Source organism: Acomys minous, assembly GCF_964271855.1.
Source record: "Acomys minous genome assembly, chromosome: 18".
Lineage (NCBI taxonomy): Eukaryota > Metazoa > Chordata > Mammalia > Rodentia > Muridae > Acomys > Acomys minous.
Genome location: NC_140501.1, coordinates 49,643,805 through 49,668,178, shown reverse-complemented (window position 1 = coordinate 49,668,178; position 24,374 = coordinate 49,643,805). Strand labels below are relative to the sequence as shown.

Sequence of the window (24,374 nt, the reverse complement as noted above, 5' to 3'; positions counted from 1 at the left end):
GGATTAAAGGTGCGTGCCACCAAGCCTGGCTGGGAATCAGTTCTTTCTTTATCTCTTTCCACCATGGGTTTGGAGACTCAAACTAGGGTCCTAGGGCTTGCATTGCATACAAGATTCCCCACTGGGCCATCTTACCAGCCCTGTTTAAATCTTTTGATGCTTTTGGAGACCAGAACTCACTCTCTCTCTCTCTCTCTCTCTCTCTCTCTCTCTCTCTCTCTCTCTCTCTCTCTCTCTCTCTCTCACACACACACACACACACACACACACACATACACACACACACACACACACACACACACACTTTTTCCCTTCAACCAGTGTCTTATTTACATTGGTCTTGTTACATTCTGTGAGTTTCTTTGAATGGAAACACTCTCTTGACATTGGAAAAAAGAAATAGAAAGCATACAGCTGGCTTCATCCATATGCTTCATCCTCCATAAGAAACCAGAGGTGTCTCCTCCTCCTCCTCCTCCTCTTCCTCCTCCTCTTCCTTCTCCTCTTCTTGCTCCTCCTCCTCCTCCTTCTCATCCTCCTTTGCCATCCCAAGAGGGGCTTGGGCCCTGGGTTAACTCTGCCTTTAGCCTCAAGACATGAGACATGACCCTAGGAGTCAGGCAGCTCACATTTAGGAGCTGTGTGGGGAAAGAGAAGGCGTCAGAACAAGTCCTAACTGGGGCTCACAGTTACACCTTGTTTTACACCCCATAGGGAGAAAACCCTGTGCTGGGTTCACCCTCAAAGCACGTGGCACCTGCCGAGATTTGCTGTGTGTGTTTGATATGAAAGTTTCGCATACGAGGTCCTTTGTGTTGGCTAGCCCTCCCTTAGAAGAATCTGGATATCTTGTAGTAGCCCATCCATTATCCTAATGTCTCTCCAAGGCTCCACCTTGCTGATTTTGTGTGTGGAGAAACAGAGGCCCCAGACAGGGCCAGCTCTGTAGCTCACAACTTCCTTCCTGTCCTGGTCCTCTGCCATCCCCTCCAGGCGAGGGTACCTTGCAGAGCCCTCTGCAGGAGGACATCCAGGGACAAGTCAATCCCCTGCCTCTTGCTGAGGGCTCTGCACTCCCTAGCACTTCCTGCTGGGCCCTCACACCCCAGTGCCCCCACCTCAGTGCATCCAACCCTCCAGCAAACAACCCTGTCTCCAAAAGGCTGAGCCACCAGCCCAGCTACTCACTCACCCCATGGAGCTGGGCTTGGTCACCCCGATGAGTGTGAAAAACGCCGCCTTTGCAGGCCGGAATCCGAAAGGAATTGGAAAGCTGCTGCTCCCTCTATTCCCACTCTCTTCTCATGTTTGCTGTTATTTTTTAACACTTTTTTTTTCCTCCTCAGAAACGCACTATCCTCTTCCCCAGAGCTCGCCTGTAGCGAAGGCATGGTCTGTACAACTGCAATTATTTCAGGAACAGATGGAGTGAGGAGCAGAAAGTCTGTTAATAGTAATAGAAACGCTACATGTTAACCTGGACAGCACATGATGACAGTCCCATGACTACCGTTCTGTTCCCACCAGCTGGGCACCCAAAGGAGGAATGAGATATTCACAAACAGCCATCAGCCACGTAGCCACCTAAAGTTAGAACTCAAATTCCTTCACACTAGGGGCCCTGGCGACCAACCACATCGCATCGGCTTAGGCCCAGCCCAGAGGAAGCCGAGCTATAGCTCAGCACAGGCCTCACAGGATAGTCCAGGCTCAGACTGGACCACAAGCGGCATCTTGGGCCCGCTGAGTCACAGGTCTGGTTTTTAGGCAAATATTTAGCTTGCTGGTGCTAGTGGAAGCCAAAGGGCCAGTAATTTCAATGGATATGTGTTTGGGGGTGGGGGAGGCACAGAACAGCCAGACTGCTGCTCTTGACTTGCTGAAGGGGAATGGGGATAAGTGTAAGATGAAAGCTCCACAGTGAATGGCCCAGAGCAGGGCCTAACCCAGGTCTGGGAGCAGAAACCTTTCTCTCGCCGCCCCCCCTCCCCTTACTAAAATATGGAAAACAAAGTCTTACCCATAGCAGGAGACACACAGGTAAATTTATTTCAAAAACATTTCTTTTTTTTTCTTTTCTTTTTAAAAAGTATATTTTATTAATTTATTCATATAACATCTCAGTTGTTATCCCATCCCTTGTATCCTCCCATTCCTCCCTCCCTCCCATTTTCCCCCTACTCCCCTCCCCTATGACTGTGATTGAGGGGGACCTCATCCCTCTGTATATGCTCACAGGGTATCAAGTCTCTTCTTGGGAGCCTGCTATCCTTCCTCTGAGTGCCACCAGGCCTCCCCATCCAGGGGATGTGGTCAAAAACATTTCTTAAGCACCTACTAGCAAGAGGGGCTCTGACTTTGGAATGTCCCCTACAGGTTCCTGTGTATGAACATTTGGTCCCTAGCCGCTGGCACTGTTTGGGTAGGCCATGGAGCCTGTAGGAGGCTTGATCTCACTGAAGGAAGTGGGTCCCTGGAGGTGGGTCTTGACTGCAGAGGCAGTGTGACCAGCTGCCTCTCGTTTCTTCCAGCATCCCTTCCCTGCCGTTATGGACAGTATCCTTTAAAATCAAAATGAAAAGCTCTTCTTCCATGAGTAGCTCCTGCTCAGATATTTACTCAAACCTTTGCCTACAGAGACACAAGTGTAGCGAGACGTGGAAGCGTGCAGGAAAGGGGCAAGCTGGATGCAATTGGGCTTCATTTCTCTGGCTTGTGAGGGACACAGTAGACTCCACAGGGGGAAAGTGACATGGAGGAATTTCTGATGGCCACGGAGACCCAAACAAACGGAGTCACAGAACTTGGATAGGCAGTCACCCTGGGGACCAGACATGTATGTCTATTAATTGGGCACCCATGAGGGCCTGCTGGATACAGCTGAGCAAGCTGAGCAAGACCTCCTGTGCCAGGGTGAGAGACTTGTATAGTGTGAGGTCTGTGTCCAGTTGTCCTTTAAAGGTATCCCCAGGCAGCTCTTGTCACAGCCAGTGCCCTTAGGTTGACATGTGAACGCCCAACCGTGTGAATGAGCTACAATGTAAATCGGGGTTGGTTTATTCACTGATTTTTAAGAATTAGTTTACCAAGATTCCTCCAGATCACTCTCAAGACCAGCAAGGGCCGCTTGAGTGGGAGGAAGGGAAGGTGGCCATCAGGATGCCGTGAAAGTAGTGGAGACATGAGCCTCCAGGAACCTCCCAGATGTGTCAGAAGAAATGTAGAGAAGCCAGGGTGGACCCCAGACCTCGGGAACCCATAGTGACAGAAGGACAGAAGGAAGAATCCCAAGATTGGAGCATGGTGACTAATGGTGCCGCTGCTGTCAGTAAGAAAAGGCAGAGGATGGGGAGGAAGGAGCCAGGGTGGAGATTTGAGCTGCACAGCTGGACACTGTGGCTGCGTCAGTACTAGAGATGCCCTGTCCCTCCCTGTCCTCAAGGACTCTCGTTTTCCTTCACTTTCCTCTGCTCCTGGCTCCTGGGCAATATGGCCATTTTGTCAATTTGTCCTTCAACATGTAGTGATATTTGCTGCCTGCTAGGCTACTGGTGAAATGGTGATATTTAACTAGATTATTCAGCTTTATTAACAGAAACATTTCAGTGTCCCAGAGGGGGCCAAGTACTCGGACAAGACAGTGAGCTGATCAGGATTTGAACTCATCACTAGGCATACCAGTAGCTTCTTGGCATATGGCCACACGAGGATAGAGAAAGTATCCTTTCCCCTAGACATCTTGAGTAGACCGATGCTGTAAGGAGACCAATGCCTCTATAGAGGACCAGGCAGGCCAGAGGCAACACAGCCAAGAAGTGGGGACTCTAGAACACACGGCCAACAAGTGTGTCCCAGTGAGTAGAAGGCAGCCCTGGTTGCTAGGGTGTGGCTCAGTGGCAGAGCATGTGCCTAACATGGGTGAGGCACTGGGTTCCATCTTTAGTCCAAAATAGTGAGTAGGTCCCCAAATCTGTCCATCTGTCCCCCTGTCCCTTGCGCCCATGCTGTGCCTGTCCCTCTGTGTTAAAGAATAGGGTGAAATTTAGAGACCAGAGACATGATTTAGAATTCCAGACAAGGTCATATGTTCCTAGTGACTGGATGTTTATTGGTTACTTGACCTGTACCGGGTTCTAGTCCAAGCCATTTGTTAACTCATGTAATATGCACAATAACTTAAGAAAAAAGACTTATACTTGATATTATTCCCACTTGATAGATAATGAACATGGTGCCCAGAGAGCTCAGGCAACTTGCCCAAGGCAGCCTAGCAGCTAAGTGGGAGTCTTATTACTAGAGTATATAGCCTCATAGAAACATAAAACTTAGCCACTGATTCTCCCCCCTCCCCCACCAGGCCTCAGTATTTCTACCTGTGGCCTCAGAATAATAACTCTGCTTAAGGGATTTCTATATAGTGGCTCCTTGTCCCCACTTATATATCACTCTGGATACACCAAATTATGATATCTGTATCCCCAACACTGCAAATACACACACACACACACACACAAACTCACACACACACACACACACACACACACACACACACACACACACACACACACACACACACTACTCTTCATGCTGACTGGGCCTGAGCCTGTGTCCCACCTGCCACCAACAACTCTTGATTCTCTCTCACCAGATATTACCTTCTCAGGCGGGGCATGGTGACACATGTCTTTAATTCCAGCACTCAAGAGGCAGATCTCTGTAAGTTTGAAGCCAGCTTGGACTTCTTGAGACCTTGTCTAAAAAAAAAGAAAGGAAGGGAGGGAGAGAAAAAGGGAAAGAGAGAGAGACAGAGACACAGAGAGACTGAGACAGACAGAGACAGAGACAGAAACAGAGAGACAAAGAAACAGAAACAGAGACAAAAACAGATAGTCGGAGAGGCAGAGAGACAGAGGCAGAGAGAGGCAGAGTGAGAGGTAGGGACAGAGGGAGGGAGGGAGGTGAGGAGGGAGGGTGGGAAAGAGAGAGGAGGGGATCACCTTTTCATACTGGGAATGTAGCTCAGCCATAGAGTGTTTGCTTAGCCTATGACTCCCAGGACTCTATCCCCAGTACTGCGCGCGCGCGCGCGCGCACACACACACACACACACACACACACACACACACACACACACACACACACCTTTTCTATGAAGATCACCTCCATCCCACCTTCTCCTGGGTCCCCACATCTACTTATTTTCACCTTTCAGCTGGGATCTAGTGGGGGCCCATCTTACTGTGGCTGTAGACACACTGTAGAACCACTCAGGACAGGTATCAGATAGGCTACAAGGAGCTGAACTAGGTGGAGACCCTAGGAACTTGTGTTTGAACAGAAGGTGGTTGAAAAATGTGTTGGCTCTGACAGGCTGAGACTACTGTGTGTGAGAAGGATGGGGTTTATCATACAATCATGCTTGAAGAACATGTATGTTTCCAGAAAGCTTTTATGAGACCTGACTATAAGGATCAGAGAGGAGCTCAAGCAAGTGGCATTCCCAGGCCACTGAGGGGTACCCAAGGCCTAGAGGCTATGGAAGATGCTAGACACCTTGCTAGGTTTTCCCTGGAGCCACACCCCTGGTCATTCTAGTACTCCAGGATTCAGCAATCCATGCCATTCTGAGAGAGCTTAGTATTCCCAAAGATGAGGATAAAGGGAGAAAAAGAAGCTGTATGTGGGGCACCATAACTCCACCTAGAGCTTTGAGATCCAGGCATTTGGAGAAAGCAGCATCAAAAGAGACGATGCTGAGGGACCCAGTGAGAACAGGTGCCATGACACTTGTTCATGAGAACCTACCTAACCCAACCCTCTAAAACACTGCTAAAAAATATCATTATGCCTGCAACTCACTCCACATCCAGGGTGATCTTGTGGTGGGAAGCAGATATTACGAACAGGTTTCAACTCAGGGCAAATGGTCTCCATTGTAACAAAGAACTGGGACTAGAAGCCAGGTCCCATAGCCTTGACTCAGGCAACATCTGCACATCAGCCTGACTTTCAGACAGCCAGTCTCTAGAACCTGCTTGCCTAAACAAGCATGGGAAACTGACTTATGTGCCACTAGGAATGTGTGAATCCCTGCTACCCAAGCTGAAGGATTTGTTTCATGCAGAGTCTAGGGCAACACTTCTCAGCCTTTTGGGTTACGACCCCTTTGGGGAGGTTGAACAACCCTTTCACAGGGGTCGCATATTGGATATTTATATTATGATTCACAAAAGTAGCGATAATACAGTTATGAAGCAGCAATGAAATAATTTTATGGTGGTGGTGGGGTCACCACAACATGAGGAACTGTATTAAAGGGTTGCAGCGTCAGGGAGGTTGAGAACTTCTGCTCTAGGGGATAGCCACCTGAGCCAAATTCAGACTCTTCACGCCATTTTGCTTTTCACTTTTAGTACATCTTTGTATTTGTTCCCTCTTGCTCACAGGATGGCTGCTGCACATACAACACCATACCTACATCCCAGGAAGGAAAAAGAATGGATAAAAGAGTGAAAGACACCAAGGATTTTCTCTTAGTAACTTTGCCTTTTACTCAGGAAAAGACCTCCTCCCCAGAGAGTCCGTTCGGCATCTCAGCCACCACGATGCCTTGCTTCATCATAGCAGGTCCTGGGAAACCAAGTACTTTAGCCCCCATGCCTCTGGCACAGAGATGAGGAGGGAGAGAGACAGATGGTCCACAGTATGGTGGTTTGGATCTGACTTTGGCTATGGAATCTTTAGGTGGTCTGGTTGGCAGAGGTAATCCATAAGGCACTCACACTTGAGGAGTAGAGCCTGGCCCTTGGTTCTAGCCCTTTGCATCTATCTCCCATGAGGAGGCTCCACTTCTGGCTCCTGCTGCCCTGAATTTTACCTTGCCTCTGAAGCCATGAGTCAAAAGAATCAGGGATTTATTTGGTCATGTGGACATAGGTAACACACACGACACCTCTTCCCAGCATGCCAAAGTGTGATGGTCACTACTCCTTACCGTCTTGATGGGATTTACAATCCCTACGGGAACCCACTTTAGGGCATATCTGTGAGGGCTTTTCCAGAGAGGGTTAACTGTGAAGGAGACCTACCTTGAATGTGGGTGGTACCATCACATGGGTGGGATCCTGCACATAATAAAAAGAGGAAATGAACTGAGCAGTGGCATTCCACTGCTCTCTACTTCCTCCTCACACTCCTGCCACCATGTCTCCCCTACCATGTCGGACCACGTCCCCTCAGACTCTGAGGTACCATAGACCTATTAAAGTTGCTTGCTGCCGAGTATTTGTTCACAGTCACAAGAGAAAGAATTAGCCCGCAAAGCATGCTGGGAGTCCCAGATCCTGGATGGAGTCTCCTCCGTTCACCCACCCTGGGTATTTCTTTCTCAGCAGTCCTGGTATGAAAGGCTTTGGGCTTCAGGGCAGCACCCAGCTGGTATCCTGTCAGTCTCATGCCCCCACCCCGCCAAGCAAGGCTCAGCTGCTCACTGCAGCCTCCCAGGAAGGAGGTTCTTAACTAGATTTCCCATGCAGAACTTTGTGGGGGCGGCTCAAGCCTCTACCCACTGCAGGCTAAATTTGTGTTCCTCCCATCACCATCAGCAGCAGTGGGAGCCCAGGGCAACTGTGTTTGTACTTCAGCTGTTCCACGGGTGCCCAAGTCCCTTCACAAGGACCGGAGCTGAGTCCGCTGAAGGCTCTCTTCCTTATGAAGAAGACACAAGTCATCTACCTGCCCGCCACCCCCCCCCCCCCAACTCCCCTAGGACCACGTGCACTGAACAGGTAGAAAGGAACCCATGCGGTTAGGATGGGTTTCTTGGCAAGGGCTTTGAGGGAATCCTACTTTAGGGCTGTGGTTCTTGTCCCTATCTCTGCATGAGAACCCCCTTGGGAGGATGTCAACTCTGGCCAATGCCTGGGTGTTTGTAAATCCAGACCTCTACCAGGGAAGTGGAGCCGAGGCCTGCGGCTCTGAAAATCACCGCTGAGGCTACTAGGCATCGCCATCCTGAGGAAAGGGGCTCTTCAAGGACCGGGGAGACGGGGAAAGAGCTGGCTCGGCAAACTTGATGACCTGAGTTTTAGCATCCATAGCAGCCACTTATATAGCCAGCTGTGGCATTTATTATCCCAGTTCATGGAGGTGGGGACAGGATCCCTGGAGCTCACTAGACAGCCAGACCAGACAATTGGTGAGCTCCAGGATCAAAGTGAGACGGTGGTAAAGGGTTGATTAATGGATGGTGATTCGTCATTGACCTCTAGATTCCATACCTGTGCGCATAGGTACACACACGCGCACGCGCGCGCACACACACACACACACACACACACACACACACACACACCTTGACTATGAACCTGAACCTGGCCCCGTCAGCCCAGATTCCACTGAAGGAATGCTATAGGCAACAAGCAACACCCATAGTTGCGCTGGAAAATGGGAGCACACGCCCCATATCCCTGTAAGCCTCCAAAATGGCTTCATAGACTACCAACATGACAAGAGTCAAGGGCCTTGCTCAAAAATGAATCTGAGGATAGTTTTACTTGAGAGTGACAAGATAGGCAGGCAGACATGAGTGGGATAAAGGTGGGGAGGAGGCGTTTTTCTCTAGACACGAAGTGCTGTGTACCACGAAGGGCTGCACAAAGGAAGCCAGGTGGCAGATCATGAGGCAGGGGTAGCAAGGGGAAAGCATGGAGTCTTGGTCTATTTGCTGTCGCTATAACTAAACACCACAATCTCAGTAGCTACGAGGAGTGGAGATCTAGTTGGCTCATGGCTCTAGAGGCTGGGAACATGGTAAGAGTCTCACACCATGGCACTGGTCATGTCATCACTGTGATGTCATCACAGGGCCCCACCCTCATGACCTCATCTAACCCTCATTATCGACACAGGCCCCACTCCCAAATTCCATTAAGTCTCCACCACACAAATTTGGAGAAAGCTGTCTCCAGCACAGTTTCCCCAGATAGGGGAGGGCAAGGCAGGCACACAGATAGGCTTTAGACTGACTGGCTTGAACAGTTTTGGTGGCTGCTGGTATACCCGCCCCTCTGCCATGTTTGTCACATTTTGTCTTTGTAAACCTATACACACCTGGAAAGAGGGCATCTCACTGAGGACTTGCCTTCCCAAATCTGGCCTGCATGCACATCTGGGGGGATTTCTTTGCTGATGAAAGAAACCCCACTGTAGGTGGTGTCATCTCTTGGCAGATGGGCCTGGGCTTTATAAGAAAGGTAGCTAAGGAAGCCAGCAAGCAGTGTTCCTCCATGCTTTTCTGCTTCACGCTACTGCCTTGAGTCCCTGCCTTGGCTCTCCTCGGTGATAGATTGTCACCAGTAAACCACACAAGCCTTTTCCTCCCCAAGTCGATTTTTATCACCGGCACCAAATGCAGACCAGAACAGTGATGCCATGGGGAGAGTGGCTCGGCCTTCTAAGGGAGGTGGTTGAGGTTGTGAGCTTCAGTGAGGTCAGTTTGCCTTTGTAGAATGTGCTTTCTTTGAGAAATGGCTAGTTCTAGCAGAAACTGTCTCAGCAGGTCAGCAAGACATCAAAGCACCACAAAATAAAAGACGTGATTAATGTGAGCTTCATCTTTTCAGTATTTCTAGGACTCATGATTGTTCTAAGGGCTACCGAAACCTGGTCATAGTCTGTCCTAGGATTTTTTTTTTATCCCTTCTTTCTTTCTGGGGAGGAAGACTCTGTATAAATGGCCAGGTGAAAGGTAGGAGCCTTGGGGCCTCTCATGTTCATTTTCATATTGGATAGTACCACACTTAGCCTGGACACTTGTCTCAGTCATCTTGGGCTGTGTATTATTTATTTTATGCCTCTGTGTCCAAAATACCCAGCAGAAGTGACCCAAGGGAGGAAAGGTTTATGTCAGCTCACAGTTTCAGTCCACAGTGTTGGGGAAGGCAGGACAGAGAAGCTCCTTCGTTCTTGGCCCGGAGAAGCTCTTTACATTTTAGTAGAGTAATAAGCAGAGACATTAAGTCAGAGCCAGGATGAGCTATAGCCTTCAAAGACCCACCCCTCTGCCAGCCGGGCATCACTTCTCACAGGCTCCACAGCCTCCCAAAATATTGCCACAAGCTAAGGTCTAAGTGATTTACACTGACTAGGCCTTGGTAGCAAGAATCCCATCAGCTGGGTGGCTCACACACCAAGCTTTATTCTCAGAGATCTGTAGGCTAGAAGCCCAAGTTCAATTCCCATGCAGAGTCTGTATCCGGAAGAAGGCCCACTTCCTGATTTGTAGGCAGGAAAGAGAGCAGAGGTTGAAGAATGAGCTCTTGTGCGTCTCTTATACAGACAGTAATCTTCCCGTCAGGACTCTACCCTTGTCATTCAACCACCTCCTAATAGGGCTCACATCCAAACACCAATCTATTGGGGATTAGAGTTTCCAGGTATGAAGTCATCCTGAGTCATCCATACCAGACCCCAGTCAAAGACTAGATTCCAGCTTACGCTGTGGAGAAGTCAAGGAAGGACCTTCAAACAGCTAGCCACGTCACAGTCAAGAGTCAAGAGAAATGGATGTCTGCATGCTCGGTTGCCTTCTTGCTTGCTTGTGCTCATCTTAATTTCTCCTCTCTTATACAGTTCAGGATCTCCTGCCTAGGGAATGGTGCCACCCACAATGGGCTAGGTCTTCCCCCATCAGTCAACTTCAGTCAATCACCCACGGACCAACCTAAGGCAGGCAGCCCCTCATGTATTCTCTTCTCTGGTGTTTCTAGGTTGTGTCAAGCTTAGCAGAGATAACCATCCCACCATCCTACACAGAAATTCCTCTCTAGGCGCCTCCACTGAGACATGCGCAAGTGTTAACGACCGAGACATGCGCAAGTGTTAACGTCGGCATCACTAGTACTAAACGAAACAACCCAAGTGTCCTTTAACCAAAGAAGCAAAATGTCTCCACATGCAGTAAGATGCTTTTCAGCAAGAAAAAAAAATAGTGAAGAACTGACACATATTGATGTGTGGTGCCATGTGGAAGAACTTCCGAGAATGATGCCAAGGAAGAGAAGCTATGCACACAAGACCACATGGGACACGATCCCATTCATATGGAATGCTCAGGAGAGGCGAATGGAGATTGGAAATGCAGAAAACAAATTAGCAATCACATAGATCTGGGGGAAGAAAACAGGAATGCCTGTCAATGGGCAAAGGTCACCTAAGAGATAGAAGTGTTCTCAATGTGGCTATGGGATGGGTCTACAGCTGTTGTCCAGTTACAAGAAAATTGCTGAAATATATATTGAAAGGAGTGAGCAGGGCATGATGGTGCACGCCTTCAGTCACAGCACTCAGGCAGAGACAGGCAGATCACTGTGAGTTCAAGGCCAGCCTGGTCTACAAAGGGAGTCCAGGACAGCCAAGGCTACACAAAGAAACCCTATCTTTAAAAGAAAAGGGAGTGGGTTTATAATATGTCAGTTATACCTGGATAGCTACATTTTAAGAATTCATCAAGGGCCTGGGGCATTGCTCAGTGGCATGAAGCCCTGGGTCCAATCTCCAGCTGGATATGGTAATGCACACCTGTTATCTCAGCTCTCAGGTGGCAGAGGCAGGAGGATAAGAAGTCCAAGATCATCCTCAGCTGCAACGAAAGTGTGGGGCCAAGGCAGGCTACACGAGACCCTGCCTCGGAATAAGAAAACCAACCAACTAACCAACCAATCAACCAACGAACCAAGCAACGAAACAATAACAACAAAAACCACATGTGGCCAAATTCAGGCTTAATTCTGTTTCTGAGTCATTAGCCTGACCCCAGAGATCTGGGTTTCCTCAGCCGTGCCCCCAGCACCTTGCGCATGCGCTGCTCTGTAACTAGGTTTGACTCTAGTATTTCATCCTTTAAAAAGGGAGCATGCATCCGTCTACTTCTCTGCCATAAGGCCATCTCTTAACAACTCTTAGTATGTGTGAGGATGAGCCTCAAGACCGGTCTCTCTCCGCATCTTCCACCCTATGTTATTACTGAAGTCTAGTTTTAGCAGGTACTATGTTCACATGGATCGAAAAGCCAAATGGCAGAATGATACTATTGAAGCCTCTTTGCCACCCCCGTCCCATCTGTCCCTAGCACTACCATGATACACACCCTTTGTTAGTTATTTCAAATATGTTCCTAGAGTTTGAGAATGAGAAACGCCCCCCACCCCAAGTCTTGGACATTTGAACACCTGACCCCCAGTTGGTGGCGCTACTTGGGGAGACTAAGGTGGTACAGCTTTGCTGCAGGAAGTGTGTCACTGGGGCAGACTTTTGAGTTCTCAGTTTACTGCTCCTGCCACCATGCCTGCTGATGCTTGTTGCTATGACTCCACACCGTGATGGACTCTTGTCCCTCTGGCACCATAAGCCCAAATAAACTCTCCCTTCTGTAAGTTGTCCTGGTCATTAGAAAAGTCACTAATACAGTTTGTTTATGCAAACACGAGCACATTTGAAGAAATACTTTATCCTTCTAACATAAAAGTAAGACACTAGATAGATTGTTCATCATCTTGCTTTTCCTACTTACTCTGTCTTGGAGAGCCTTCCAGAGTACACACAGGACATTGCACATGTGGGGTGTGTGGGCAGGGTACATGTATATAATATATATGTAGAGGCCTGAGGTCTATGTTGGGCATCTTCGTCAATCGTTCTTCCCAATATGACTCGAGGCGGGGGTTTCTCATTGAACCTGGAAATCACAAATTAGGTTAGTTTGGATGACCGGTGAGCCCCAGGGATCCTCCCATTCCTGCCTCCCCAGTGTTGGGATTATAGGTGCACACTGATACAACTGATTTTTCAAAAAGAGTGGATGCTGGGGATCCCAACTTAGGTCTTCATGCCACACAGCAAGCTCATTACCAACCGAGCTATCTCCCCAGCCATCTTCGTAGTCTATTTTATTGTGGAAAGAACTCTTAACCACTTAGCAGTGGTCTGTCCTCAACAAATGTTTAAGTTACAGTAAAAGTTTGCTACATTTATAGGGATTGATTAGCAAATCCATACCCCCTCCCTCCCAAGTAACCTCTTTCTCTCCTGTACTGCTGGTTTATCTGTTTTTGAAACCACATACAGGTGGAGTCATATATTAGTTGTCATTTTATGGCAGTTTCTTTTATGAGGGGTAACATCCTCAAACTTAAGTCATGTTGCATATTACAGCCTTTTAAAGGCCGAGTGTGTCTCAGTGATTTACAAAGGTTTGTTTGATTTGGGACTTTTTTGGCTTTACAGTGGTATGAAAGTAATATGTGTTCAGTGGAAACTTGACTTTGAATTTTGTTCTTTCCTAGGCTAGTGATAGCATGACACTCTCTCTCTCTTTCTCTCTCTCTCTCTCTCTCTCTCTCTCTCTCTCTCTCTCTCACACACACACACACAATTCCCAAATATAAGCGAATGTACATCTTCTGAACACATTTTGGCTAAGCTATTATGTTTGGCACATTACATCTGATAAATGCATGTTCAACTTTCAGCCTGATCTACTTTGCCATGGTTTATCATGACAAAACCCCATCACAAGCTAAGCAGCATCTGGATATCCCATTGTTCCTTTACCAGCAAATCCACCAGTGGACATTTAGATAGATGACTCTGTATCTTGGCTGTTGAGAGTCGTGCTAGGTTGAACATAGGAGTGTAGTTATCTCTCAGAGACATCATTTCCAGTTCCTTCACAGCAACTCCAGAAATAGGATCATTCGATTATCTGAGCAGGTCCACCTTTCCAGTGCCTAGAAATCTCAGGATTTAAATATTAGAACCCAAGCAAAGATCAGCTCCCCAGCCCTCTTTGCTTTTTTTGGAAGAAGCCAGAAAGGGAGGGGCTGAGCTTGGATCCCAGGTCAGTGGGTAACAAGCACCTTACTAGATCAATATGATCCCCCCCCCCCAAAGGTTTCCAGCAGTTGCTGGGCTGGGCCAGGTCACATGTAGTGAGTTCAAACAGCTCGAGGGACAACCCCAGTTGTTGCTGGTGTTTTGGGCTAGGACGGTAGTGATGGTTTTCACAATGCTGGAGCTGACTCCAGGCCTGTCAGCACATAATACAAGGTCTCTGCCACTGAGGCACAGGCACCCAGGATCCCACCGTTTCAAGGGCTGACTGTACACATTTCTCTCTTGGCTATGCTTACATACTGGGTCTCCATGGTTGGAAGCAAATTTCCCCTTTCTAGAAGGCTGGCTGGCCCCTTCCTGTCATCATGCCAACCGGTATGCTCCGGGAACACTCAAATTTCCTTCTAGTCAGGCCCAGTTCCTAGATAGCTTGTTTCCTTATTTCTCCTGTGAACAACCTATGCGTGTGTGTGCGCGCACACACACACACACACACACACACACACACACACCCTTCCTAAATATTTGCTAGCAGCTTCTGTTGGTAGTCAAGAGTTGTGAAAGCAACATTGACCTGTGTCCCTTGTAAGAAATCTGCAACACTATTGTCACGACACCTCCCGCCTTTCTGCTAAGTTCCTAAAGAGGTCATCCAGGAGGTAGCAGGGAGGTCACAGTGTTTGTGTGGTTTCTGTTACTCTAACAAAATACCTGAGGCTGGGATGCTTTATAAAGAAGAGACGATTGTCTGGTTCAGCACTTCTAGAGCTCCAAAGGCATGACAACCACTTATGCTTGGTATTGGTGAGGACCTTTTAGTAGGCGACATCACAGTGTCAGGGAACACACAAAGACCTCACGGTGTGCTGTGTAGTCTTACATCGACTTGACACAAGCTACAGGCATCTGAAAAGAGGGAGCCTCAACTAAGAAAAATGCCTCAGTAAGATCAGTCTGTAGGGCATTTCCTTAATTAGTGATTGCCGAGGGAGGGCTCGGCCCACTGTGGGTGGCGCCATCCCTAGGCTGGTGGTCCTGAACTCTAAAAGAAAGCAGGCTGAGTGGGCATGGTAAGAAAGCCAGTAAGCAGCACCCTCCATGGCCTCTACCTCAGCTCCTGCTTCCAGGTTCCTGCCCTGTTTGACTTCCTGTCCTCAAGCAGGTTCCTCAATCATGCCTTTGATGGTGAACTGTTACATGGAGCTGTGAGTGCAACAAACCACTTCCTTCAGGGGCATAGGAGAGCGGTAGCACGGGCAGGGGTAAGGATGGGAGGCAAACCCAGTATGGTCAAGCATGTTCCTGGGTGATTGTAGATTGAAGAAGAAAGACTCTAGACCTTTTTATAGTGGATTTATTTATTTATTTTTGTAGGTCTAAATATTTTCTCTTAATCACAAAAGCATGAGTTTTTTTGTTGTTGCTCAGAAAATCTAGAAAGAAATAAAGAGGAAAAAAGATTTCAAAATATCCCACCCCTAAGAGAGCTGTCTTACACACTTCTTCGTTTTTCTGATCTTTTCATGAATGCTGCTGTGGCTTGAGTGTGAACTGCAGCCCATTGTCTCGTGTGTTTTAACACCTGGTGCCCAGCTGATGGCGCTGTTTTAGAAGATGGTGGAACCTTGAGAAGTGAAGTCTTGCTGGAGGAAGAGGGTCGCCTTGAGGGTTCATGACCTGCCCCAGCTTCCTGCCTGCTCGGTGCCCCCAGGTGGTGGATGCCATGTGACCTGCTGCCTCCTGCCCCTGCTTGCCAAGATGGACTGTCTCCGCTCAAATTCTAAATCCAAATAAGCCGTTCCTCCCTGGAATCTTTTCTTTTCTTTTTCTTTCTTTCTTTAAAGGCATTTGTCACAGTGAATAACTATGGGACTAACTGGGCACTATTGGGAGCACAGAGGGTAACTAAGGAAAGGGTGTGTGCATCGGTGACAAGTGCTCAGAGCCTGCCTTCCTTTTTAAGGAGACAATGAACTTGTGGGGTTCTCTGGGTTCTCTAACTTACCCATTTGTTTTACATATTTTAAAACTCTGGGGAAATATTAGAAATATACATTTGTAGACAAAGATGGAACTTGATTTTATATTTTGCTTATATCTTATTGTAAGTGAAATTCAACAAATTGTTCCTACATGTATCAATTACTTGTGTTTCTTTTTTAAAATTGACATTTAATGCTGTCTATTTTTCTACTGGGTTACTAGCCCCCCTTCTCTGTCTCTCGCCCCCCCCACCGTGTGTGTGTGTGTGTGTGTGTGTGTGTGTGTGTGTGTGTTGTTTTTTCAAGATGGGGTTTCTCTGCATAGCCCTGGCTGTCCTGGAACTCACTCTGTAGACCAGGCTGGCCTTGAACTCACAGAGATCCACCTGCCTCTGCCTCCCAAATGCTGGGATTAAAGTGGCATACACCATCATGGCCACTACTAGTCTTTTTCTTATTGATTCAAAAAAGTACTTTATATATTAAGACTAGTGTCCTTTTTCATGGCTCTTGTAACTATCTCCCCTTAATTTGTTGTCTTTGAATTTTATTTTACATTTTCTTGCCATATAAGAGACTTTAAAATATATCCAGTCAGATTATATCAATCTCTTCTTTCATGCCATTTACTGTTAACAGTTTGGTATGTATTTTTCCAGACATTTTCTGTGCATATGGAGATATATCTATAAATATATTATATAGCTAGATATATAAAGTTTTCTGCACATTTAAGATGTCATACACACTGCTCTTCAGCTTGCTTATTTCACATTAGTAATATAAAGATCTCACTCCGGTAGTGTGTTCCGATCCATGAATCCAACGTTGTGTTATTAAGCTGGCTTTTAGAGGTATTCTTTTTCACTTTCATACTTAAAATGACAGTTTTCTGATTTCTGAAAGAAATAGAGATCTCAATTTATCTGTCAGTATAACAAGCCGGTGTTGGTTAATTGTAGCCATCAACACAACGTGGAACCACCCAAGAAGAGAGCCAAGGAGCAGTTGGTGGTGGTCATGTGTGTGTGTGTGTGTGTGTGTGTGTGTGTGTGTGTAGGAGGGTGGGGGGGACGGGTGCCTTGACTGATAACTGAGGTAGAAGGGGCCAGGACAGGAGCCAGTGTGAACGTGGGCGGCATGGTTCCATTACGTGTCCCTTACCTGTGTAAGATAGTGAGACGCTATCCTAGCAGGTAGGAAACAAGGCGACTGTACCCTCTCTGTGCTCTGGACTATGGATGTGACCTGCCCGGCAGCTTGACTTCCCCAAAATGACAGACTGTAACCTGGAAGCCAAATAAATCCCGTCGTCCTTTAATGCTGCTTTTGGTGGGGGCTGTTTCGTCACAGAGGCAGAGACTAAACTAGGACGTCACCACAGTATTTATATGGATTTTAGACTTTGTTTTGTTTTTCCTAAGACAAGGTCTTGCTATGCAGCCTTGGCTGGAACTCACTATGTAAGCCAAACTGGCCTCGAACTCAGAGAGATCTGCTTTTCTCTGACTTTCAAGTGCTGGGATTGCAGGTGTGCACCACATCTGACTCCTTACGGCATTAATAATAATAGCCCATCCTCACCCTTCTGACTTGACACACTCTGTCACATCTCAAATATCATATGAATATATATATATTACTATCATGTGTTAAATATACATACACTGAAACTTGAGTTTCTCAGTAAATTCTCTATTGACTCTTGAGCCTGTCTTGCAATGCTATGTTGTTCTAATTATTTTAGTTTTGTAATATATTTTTATGCCTTCAGAGTCAATACCATCCCCTACTTCATCTTTTTCAGTGCTGTCTTTAATATTTTTTAATTGCTTGTTTCTTAAATTTAATTATAAGTCTTAGAATAATATGTGAAGTTTTCAAAATACTTAAGATTTTAGTTAGAATTATGGTTATATTGATGAATGAATTAAAGTGTTTTTTAAATTTTTTTGTAAAACACTTATTTCAGTGTAAAAGCAGAAATGTGTCTCTCCATCTAGTCAATTTGTGTTGTTGTTGGTTTTTCTAAATATAAGTCACACATCTTTATCATGTTCTGAGACAGCTTAGATTTTGCTACAACTTAATTAGGGTTTAATGGGGTTTAAAAGTACATTTTATTGCTATTATTAATACGTAGGAAAGCAACAGCTCTGTGTGTTTTAGTTATCAGCTCCCTTTACTTTTGTATTGGTTTAGTTATTTTCAGAGTTTCTGAAAAAGGATTCTCATGTGTATGATAGTGTCATTTGAAAAAAAAGGAAAGAGAAAAAAGTGGAACGTTTAGAGGCTTTATTTCTTCTTTCCCTGTAGTTATATCTTGGTTTGCTTGTTTGCTTTTCCTTATTGCTCAGCTAGACCCAGTTCTGGGATGCATCAAATGTGCAGACTCCTCCTCTGAGCCCCACCAGGATCACACACGTACCCCAGTGGTTTCCTCTTTCCAGCTTTCTTCTCTGAGTCCTGGAGACTTATTTGAGTTTACCCTTGAATTCTCAGATGTAGCCTTCTCTAGTGCCCAGTACATGGCTCACTATCCTTCTGGATTTTAACACTCAGCAAGCAGTGGGGTTTTTGCTATTCTTGTTGATGTTTTGTTTTTGTTGTTGTTGTTGTTGTTGTTGTTTGGAGGGGGCCGGGATTAATCTCTTTCTTGCCTTTAGACAGCAATGAATAGTCCCCAGCGCCACTTCCGCAGTCTCTGTGGATCCTGATCTCCGCACACACTGGCCCATCTCCATCCTCTTAGGGTCCATGGCTCTGTGGCTCTCTGACCCTTGACTAATTCCCTTCTGACGCCTTGTCTCCACACTCCTGTGAGTTCCTGGCTTCTCTGACTACCCACAAGTCATCCCTGGTTGGTCTTCACCACTCGCAGATACATACATGCTAACTTTCCAAGTCTCGGGGAAATGCGTGAAGAGGCCATCTCTGCCTGTATCTCCCAAGGCCTTGCTCACCTGCACCGTGTCTTCCAGCTCAGCTTGGCACGATATGCCCGGGAGAGAACTGTGCATTCAGTCTGGCCTTCTCCCTCTCCAAACAGCCCCATGTTGTCACACACATCATTTGCTTTGCCTAGAAAGAAGCTTTTCTGATCCTTCACGTGCTTATCCTGCATGACCAAGCTCAAACCTGGATTCCTATGGTAGAACAATCCAGACTGCCCTCCTCTGCACTCACCCAGAGCTTCATAAATGCCTCTCTGCTGGAAGGCTTGGAACACAGTGGAGGGGTTACATGTGTGTCCAGGGCGAGAGGGGGGCCCAAGATGCCTCTACCCCTCCCCCGCCCTTACTTTCTCCAGTAGATAGCCAGCCTAAGTCTCCATCTGAGTTAAGCCTGATTACCACAGTTAACAAGCACGCTGCTGTAGGATATAATCCTATCCTTCTCCTTAACCCCAAATTACCCATAATTCCCTCCTCCCAATAACCTTGCCTTCTAAGTCACAAAAAGCCATGAGCAATGAGACGAGAGTGCCAGGGTGGGGTACCATACTGTTGCATCTCCCACTTCTTCATTTGTCCCTGATCTTAACAAAGACCCAGTTTCCAATTTTGTTCTGGATCCTGTGTCTTAGCAGAGACGTGATTGTTTACAGTCACTCCCCCTTCTCTCTGCCATGTACCCCCTTTTCTACTGGATGGTCCCAACTGGGTTACAAGCATCCTCGTGTACCATCCATCAAAAAAAAAAATTCCCTCACCTCTCTCTTCCCTAGTGGAAGCCGCTCCATGTCTCAACTGTCCTCCAGGCCATCCTTACCAGCATCTCCAATTCCTCACGCCGCATCTCTTCTTAGCCATCCCACTCCTTTCAACTCCGCCCAGACAGGTCTTAACACCTGCTCTCCAGGTCTCACCTCTGTCTGTCCACCAGACGCTTCCCTCAGTGTTTGCGTGGTCCGGACCTCAATCACGAGGCCTCTTTTCTCCTGCCTTGACTCTCGTTATGTTGCATGCTTACAGATTCCATGCCTGTGGCTCACAGATGCGTATGCATGCACATCTGGTCCCGCGGTTATCCTTGACCTCCTAGATTCTTAGGTTGTCTTTTTTCAGATCTGAAATGGAAAGCCAAACGTTCTCCCACCCCCACTGCACCCGCCCCCCCCCCCCAACCTCTGTGTGTTGGTTGGTCCAGTTGCTGGCTAAACATAGTGGCTCACACCTGTCATCCCAGCATTCGGTGGCAAGAGCAGGAAGAACATGAGTTCAAAGGCAGCTTGGGCTACACAGCATGACCCTGTCTCAAAGACAGAACAAAACAAAGCGGCCAGGTTCTCAAGCCCAAAATGAAAAGTTACCTCTGACTTTCTTTCTTCCACCCCCGCCCCCATCTCCGCTCTACTAGCCAATCCATTAGCCAGCCCTGTTGAGTCCACCTGAAAGAGCTTCTCTGAGCCACCTGTTGGTTTCTGGTCCCATCTCTACTATTGTCATCCAAGCTGCCATCATCCTTTCCCAGCCTCCAGCTGCCTCTTTTAGCCCCTGCTTACCACTTGTCCTCTACCTGGCAGCCCACTTGACCTCCCCACAAATGTAAAACGAGGCAAGACACTTTCCCGAGTGATCCTGCTGTACTTAGAGTCAAGTTTCACTTCTTATCCAGGTCTAGAAAACCTTCTGTGCATCCCCACGACCACTTTCCACACAACATGTCTACTCCTCCCCTTGTCTGCCCTTGCTCAGGCCACAAGAACTCTTTCCACAAATCCACCAGGAAAAAAAGCCTTAGTGCTCTCTCTCTCTCTCTCTCTCTCTCTCTCTCTCTCTCTCTCCTGCTCTCCCTCCCTTTCTCCCTCCCTTCCTCCCTCTCTCCCTCCCTCCTCCCATGCCTCCTCAGTTTACCCTACTGCACTTTCAACAAAGCACTGGTCACAACTGGGCATGTCCTTTCCTACAAAAGTTTCCTGCGCGTGTGGCTCTTCCTGTGTTGTGTTCTGATGGCTGGAGTAGCTTCCAGCACACAGGTGTTCAGCTAGTGTCTGTTGAAGCGATGGATGGATGCTCCCCAGTGGCTCTGACAGGGGGCAAGCTCTCACAGGTTTGTTGGGTGAACAGTACCCGACAATGTACTGGAAGCTCCTGGGGGGCAGACACCCCACTGTGGTCTTACTGTTTGCCACAGACTTCCACCCCCACTCCCAGGGACTTAGTAAAATCTTGTTGGATTTATTGCTTCATCAAGGCCAAGAGTCCTATGGACTATTTCATAGACTTCATCTTTCTGAGAAAAAGCCTTGCCACACGAGAAAAATACCGCGAGAACAAGAACAAAGCAGGTGGGGTGCGGTAGGCACAGGCTGCATCCTCAGCTGGAAAGGGGGAGAACATCCTCTTCTTTGGTATGTTCCTATCAAGTGCCAGCCACGGTGTCACATTATTTCTTGGTGTATGTGTTACAGGGTTCGCTGTATGTGCTGGTGATGGTGGATCCAGATGCCCCCAGCAGGTCAAATCCCATGATGAAATATTGGAGACACTGGGTAGTGTCCAACATCACAGTAAGGAGACCAGGCGGGGAGGGGTGTTTTCAATTCAAACTGGATTGGAATTGTTTGGAACTGTAGCTGAAAAGTCATCGTTCCGTATAGTTTCTTAGCATTGAACCAAGAGGTGAGGGTGAGTGGGGCCTTCTGGGTCAGATTCCCAAAGTGTCTAAGAACTTCAAAAACACATCTTAAACGTGATCGTGATGGGTTGGACGAGAACAGCATGAAACTCCAATCCCGTGCATTTGCTGTTCTTTTGTGATAGACGCCTCCTCTTCGATACCAATTCCAAGGCATTGATGAGCAAAGCACTGACTCACACAGCTTCTGGAAGTCCACAAGCACATCACTGTGGACTTGGTGGGGCATCCCTGGTTTGGTTGGCAGGAGGGAGGATCATTTGATGGGCCTTTCCTTGGCTGTATGAGGGGCGCAGTGGAGAGTGTTCCCTTCTTTATACAGAAGTAAGCAGCGGCCTGTAAGTTTGTTTCATTGTAGGTGGGGAGAAGCCCAGCTTGCCCCTTTCAAAGGATGTCTGAGGAAGACACTCTATCAACACATAGGCGTTAGATCCTTCTAGTTTGAATCGATTTGATCTCACATCTCGCCAAGTGGCGTTTAAAGATGTTGCGGTCCGGTTGGACCTTACAGTCAACTTTCAATGTCCCCAGGGAAACCCCAAGAGTCTCTTTCTAGAAAACAGGGTTTGAGTCAAGCCTACGCACATCTCCTCATGTACTCTAAACCATCTCTAGGTGATATTCACACCTAATACAATGTAAATGCTAATGAATAGCTTGTTGTACTTGGGTAGGGAATTGGTGACAGGGGAAAAATAATGCCCGCCCAGGTTCAAAGCTGTAATTTTCCCTATTTTTTTTTTCAATCTTATTTTGGTTGACTCTGAGGATGTGGAATCCACAGATACCAGCAGCCCAACTGTATCTAATAACCCACATTTGTTTCCCAGTCCTGTTCAATTATGGGATTTGGTGCTTATGAGCGGCATGGTGGTATACTTTGGAGAAATCCCTACTAGCCCACAGCCTTCAGGATCTGTGCCCAGACAGCCTACAAGTGGCTTTTGCAAAGACTGTGTGAAGGCCTCTGGCCTATGAGATAACAGAAACTAGCAAAATGAAGTTTGAATGTGAGTTAAGAGCTGGGATCCAGCTCAGAGACCAAACAGTCCCACTTTCTCTGCAGTGTAGGAACCATACTCTTTGACTTTCTGTGGCCATGCTGATGATCCCATGAAGAACACTCCAGAAAATGCAGAGAAAACCAAAAGTGCAAAGGCTATTGTCTTGACTGCTAGAACCACAGTCAGGAAGCAGGGACAAGTCAGTTTAACTAACTATTGACTTCTGACAAGGGGAAGACTCTCACAGCAGAGTGGGTAGGGAAAGGGAGGGTTACCCTAGCAACCAACCATGTCCCTATACAGGGACCCTTCATAGGAATCAGGGGGACAGCCCTCCTTGGGAGCTGCCTAGCTGTAGCCCTGATGGGGCTTCTTAAGCTGCAGTGGAGCCAGACTCCAGGGTACCAGAACTTTTCCTTGAGCCAGCTGTGGGAGACTTTAGCAATTAGCAAAGAGGCAGGGAGGAGGGAGGGAGGGGGGGTCCTGGTGTGTGTCAGGGATGGCAGCAGGGACACATAAAAGCTGGGGTGCTTGTCAGATTTGCCTCCCTCTAGAGCATTGTTGTTTTCCAGACTTGGGTAAAGTTCTTGGTGTAGAAGCTCAAGACAAGATCACACTCATAGCCTCCCTCAAACACACGCACACACGCACCCATGGCTCCCTGTGAGAGGGCTCCAGTCAGGATTCTCAGGCTGGAGGGAAAAGCCACGTGGGCAGAATAGTTTCCCAGTTGAGAAGGCCTGCAACTGTAACCTAGCTTCTATTGATGTCTGACACTCCTGTTCCACCCACTCCCTCACCCCGATACTTACTCTGGGACACATATTCCTCACACCAGCTCTGTGCTGTGAACAAGGATTTAGCCCCCAGAAGGCCTGCTTAGAGACACAGCAGGTGGCAGGTGACAGGTGGCAGCTGTCAGGCAAGGCTGCTAAGCCACAGAGCTTAACCAAAGCCACCTGCCAGGGCATGGCCCTCACTTCCCCTTCGCCCAGAGGAGGCTCAGGTTTCAGTCACAATGCCACCCACTTTCCCTCTTCTGAATGCCGGCAGGAAGCTGCGGCTTTCCCTCATGGAGTTACTTGGCCTTGCCACCTGCCCTCCTGTTCCGCTAGCCAGAAAGATGGCATCGGCCAAGTGGGTTCAGGTCTCAGGTCCCGGAGCTCTGTCAAAAGAAAAAAGGGTAGAGGATGGATGCTCTGGACAAGCCTAGGAGCCTGTTCTCTAGCTTGGAGTTCACACAGACGGGTAGGCCGATGCCTTGGAAAAATATATATTCTTAGGCCAACCTCTCTGTAGAACTCCTGATCTCCACAAACTTGGGTGGGGAGGGGGCAGTTACCTGGCAACTGGAAGTCCAGGGGGACAGAGGCAGCCTGACCCCTGGCCTGATTAAGTTGAAGTTTCTTGGACAGTGACTAAGTCAGCTTCTGTGGTGCCACATAGTTCCGTGGCTGTGCTGTGGAAGAGTTTTGCAGACACAACAAATAACATGGTCTCTAAGTAGTCCAGAGGAACTCATAGCGTGGGGGAAGTGCTCGGGGCTGGGACGGCTGATGACAGTCATTCATTTGTAGGGCTGTTTTCAAGTAAAAAGCACTTTGGAAACTACTGAAACCTCAATTGCTTTGGGATCTAGCATTGCCTCACTGAATGATGGAAAAGCAGAGCCTGGGGAGGTTCAGTGACATCTTCTGCCAGCAGCAGTAGGAGACTGTAGCTGCAGGTATTAGATGTGTGTCCCAGACTCTTAAGCGACTCATACTGTGCTACACCAATGTGGGGGTCCCACCGTGACCACCATGCTCCTCTGCTTTTTGTTTGTTTGTGGGGGTTTTCTGTTTTCCTTAAATTT

General features: G+C 47.6%; 1 protein-coding gene across 1 annotated transcript in view; it reads left to right on the top strand.

The window, feature by feature from the left end:
• The window catches only part of PEBP4 (phosphatidylethanolamine binding protein 4), a 221,631-nt gene that overhangs the window by 103,306 nt on the left and 93,951 nt on the right, over window positions 1–24,374 (top strand). The window contains exon 4 of the mRNA XM_084768266.1: window positions 21,289–21,387. Coding sequence (XP_084624392.1) covers window positions 21,289–21,387 — 99 coding nt within the window. The remainder of the gene's footprint in view (window positions 1–21,288; window positions 21,388–24,374) is intronic.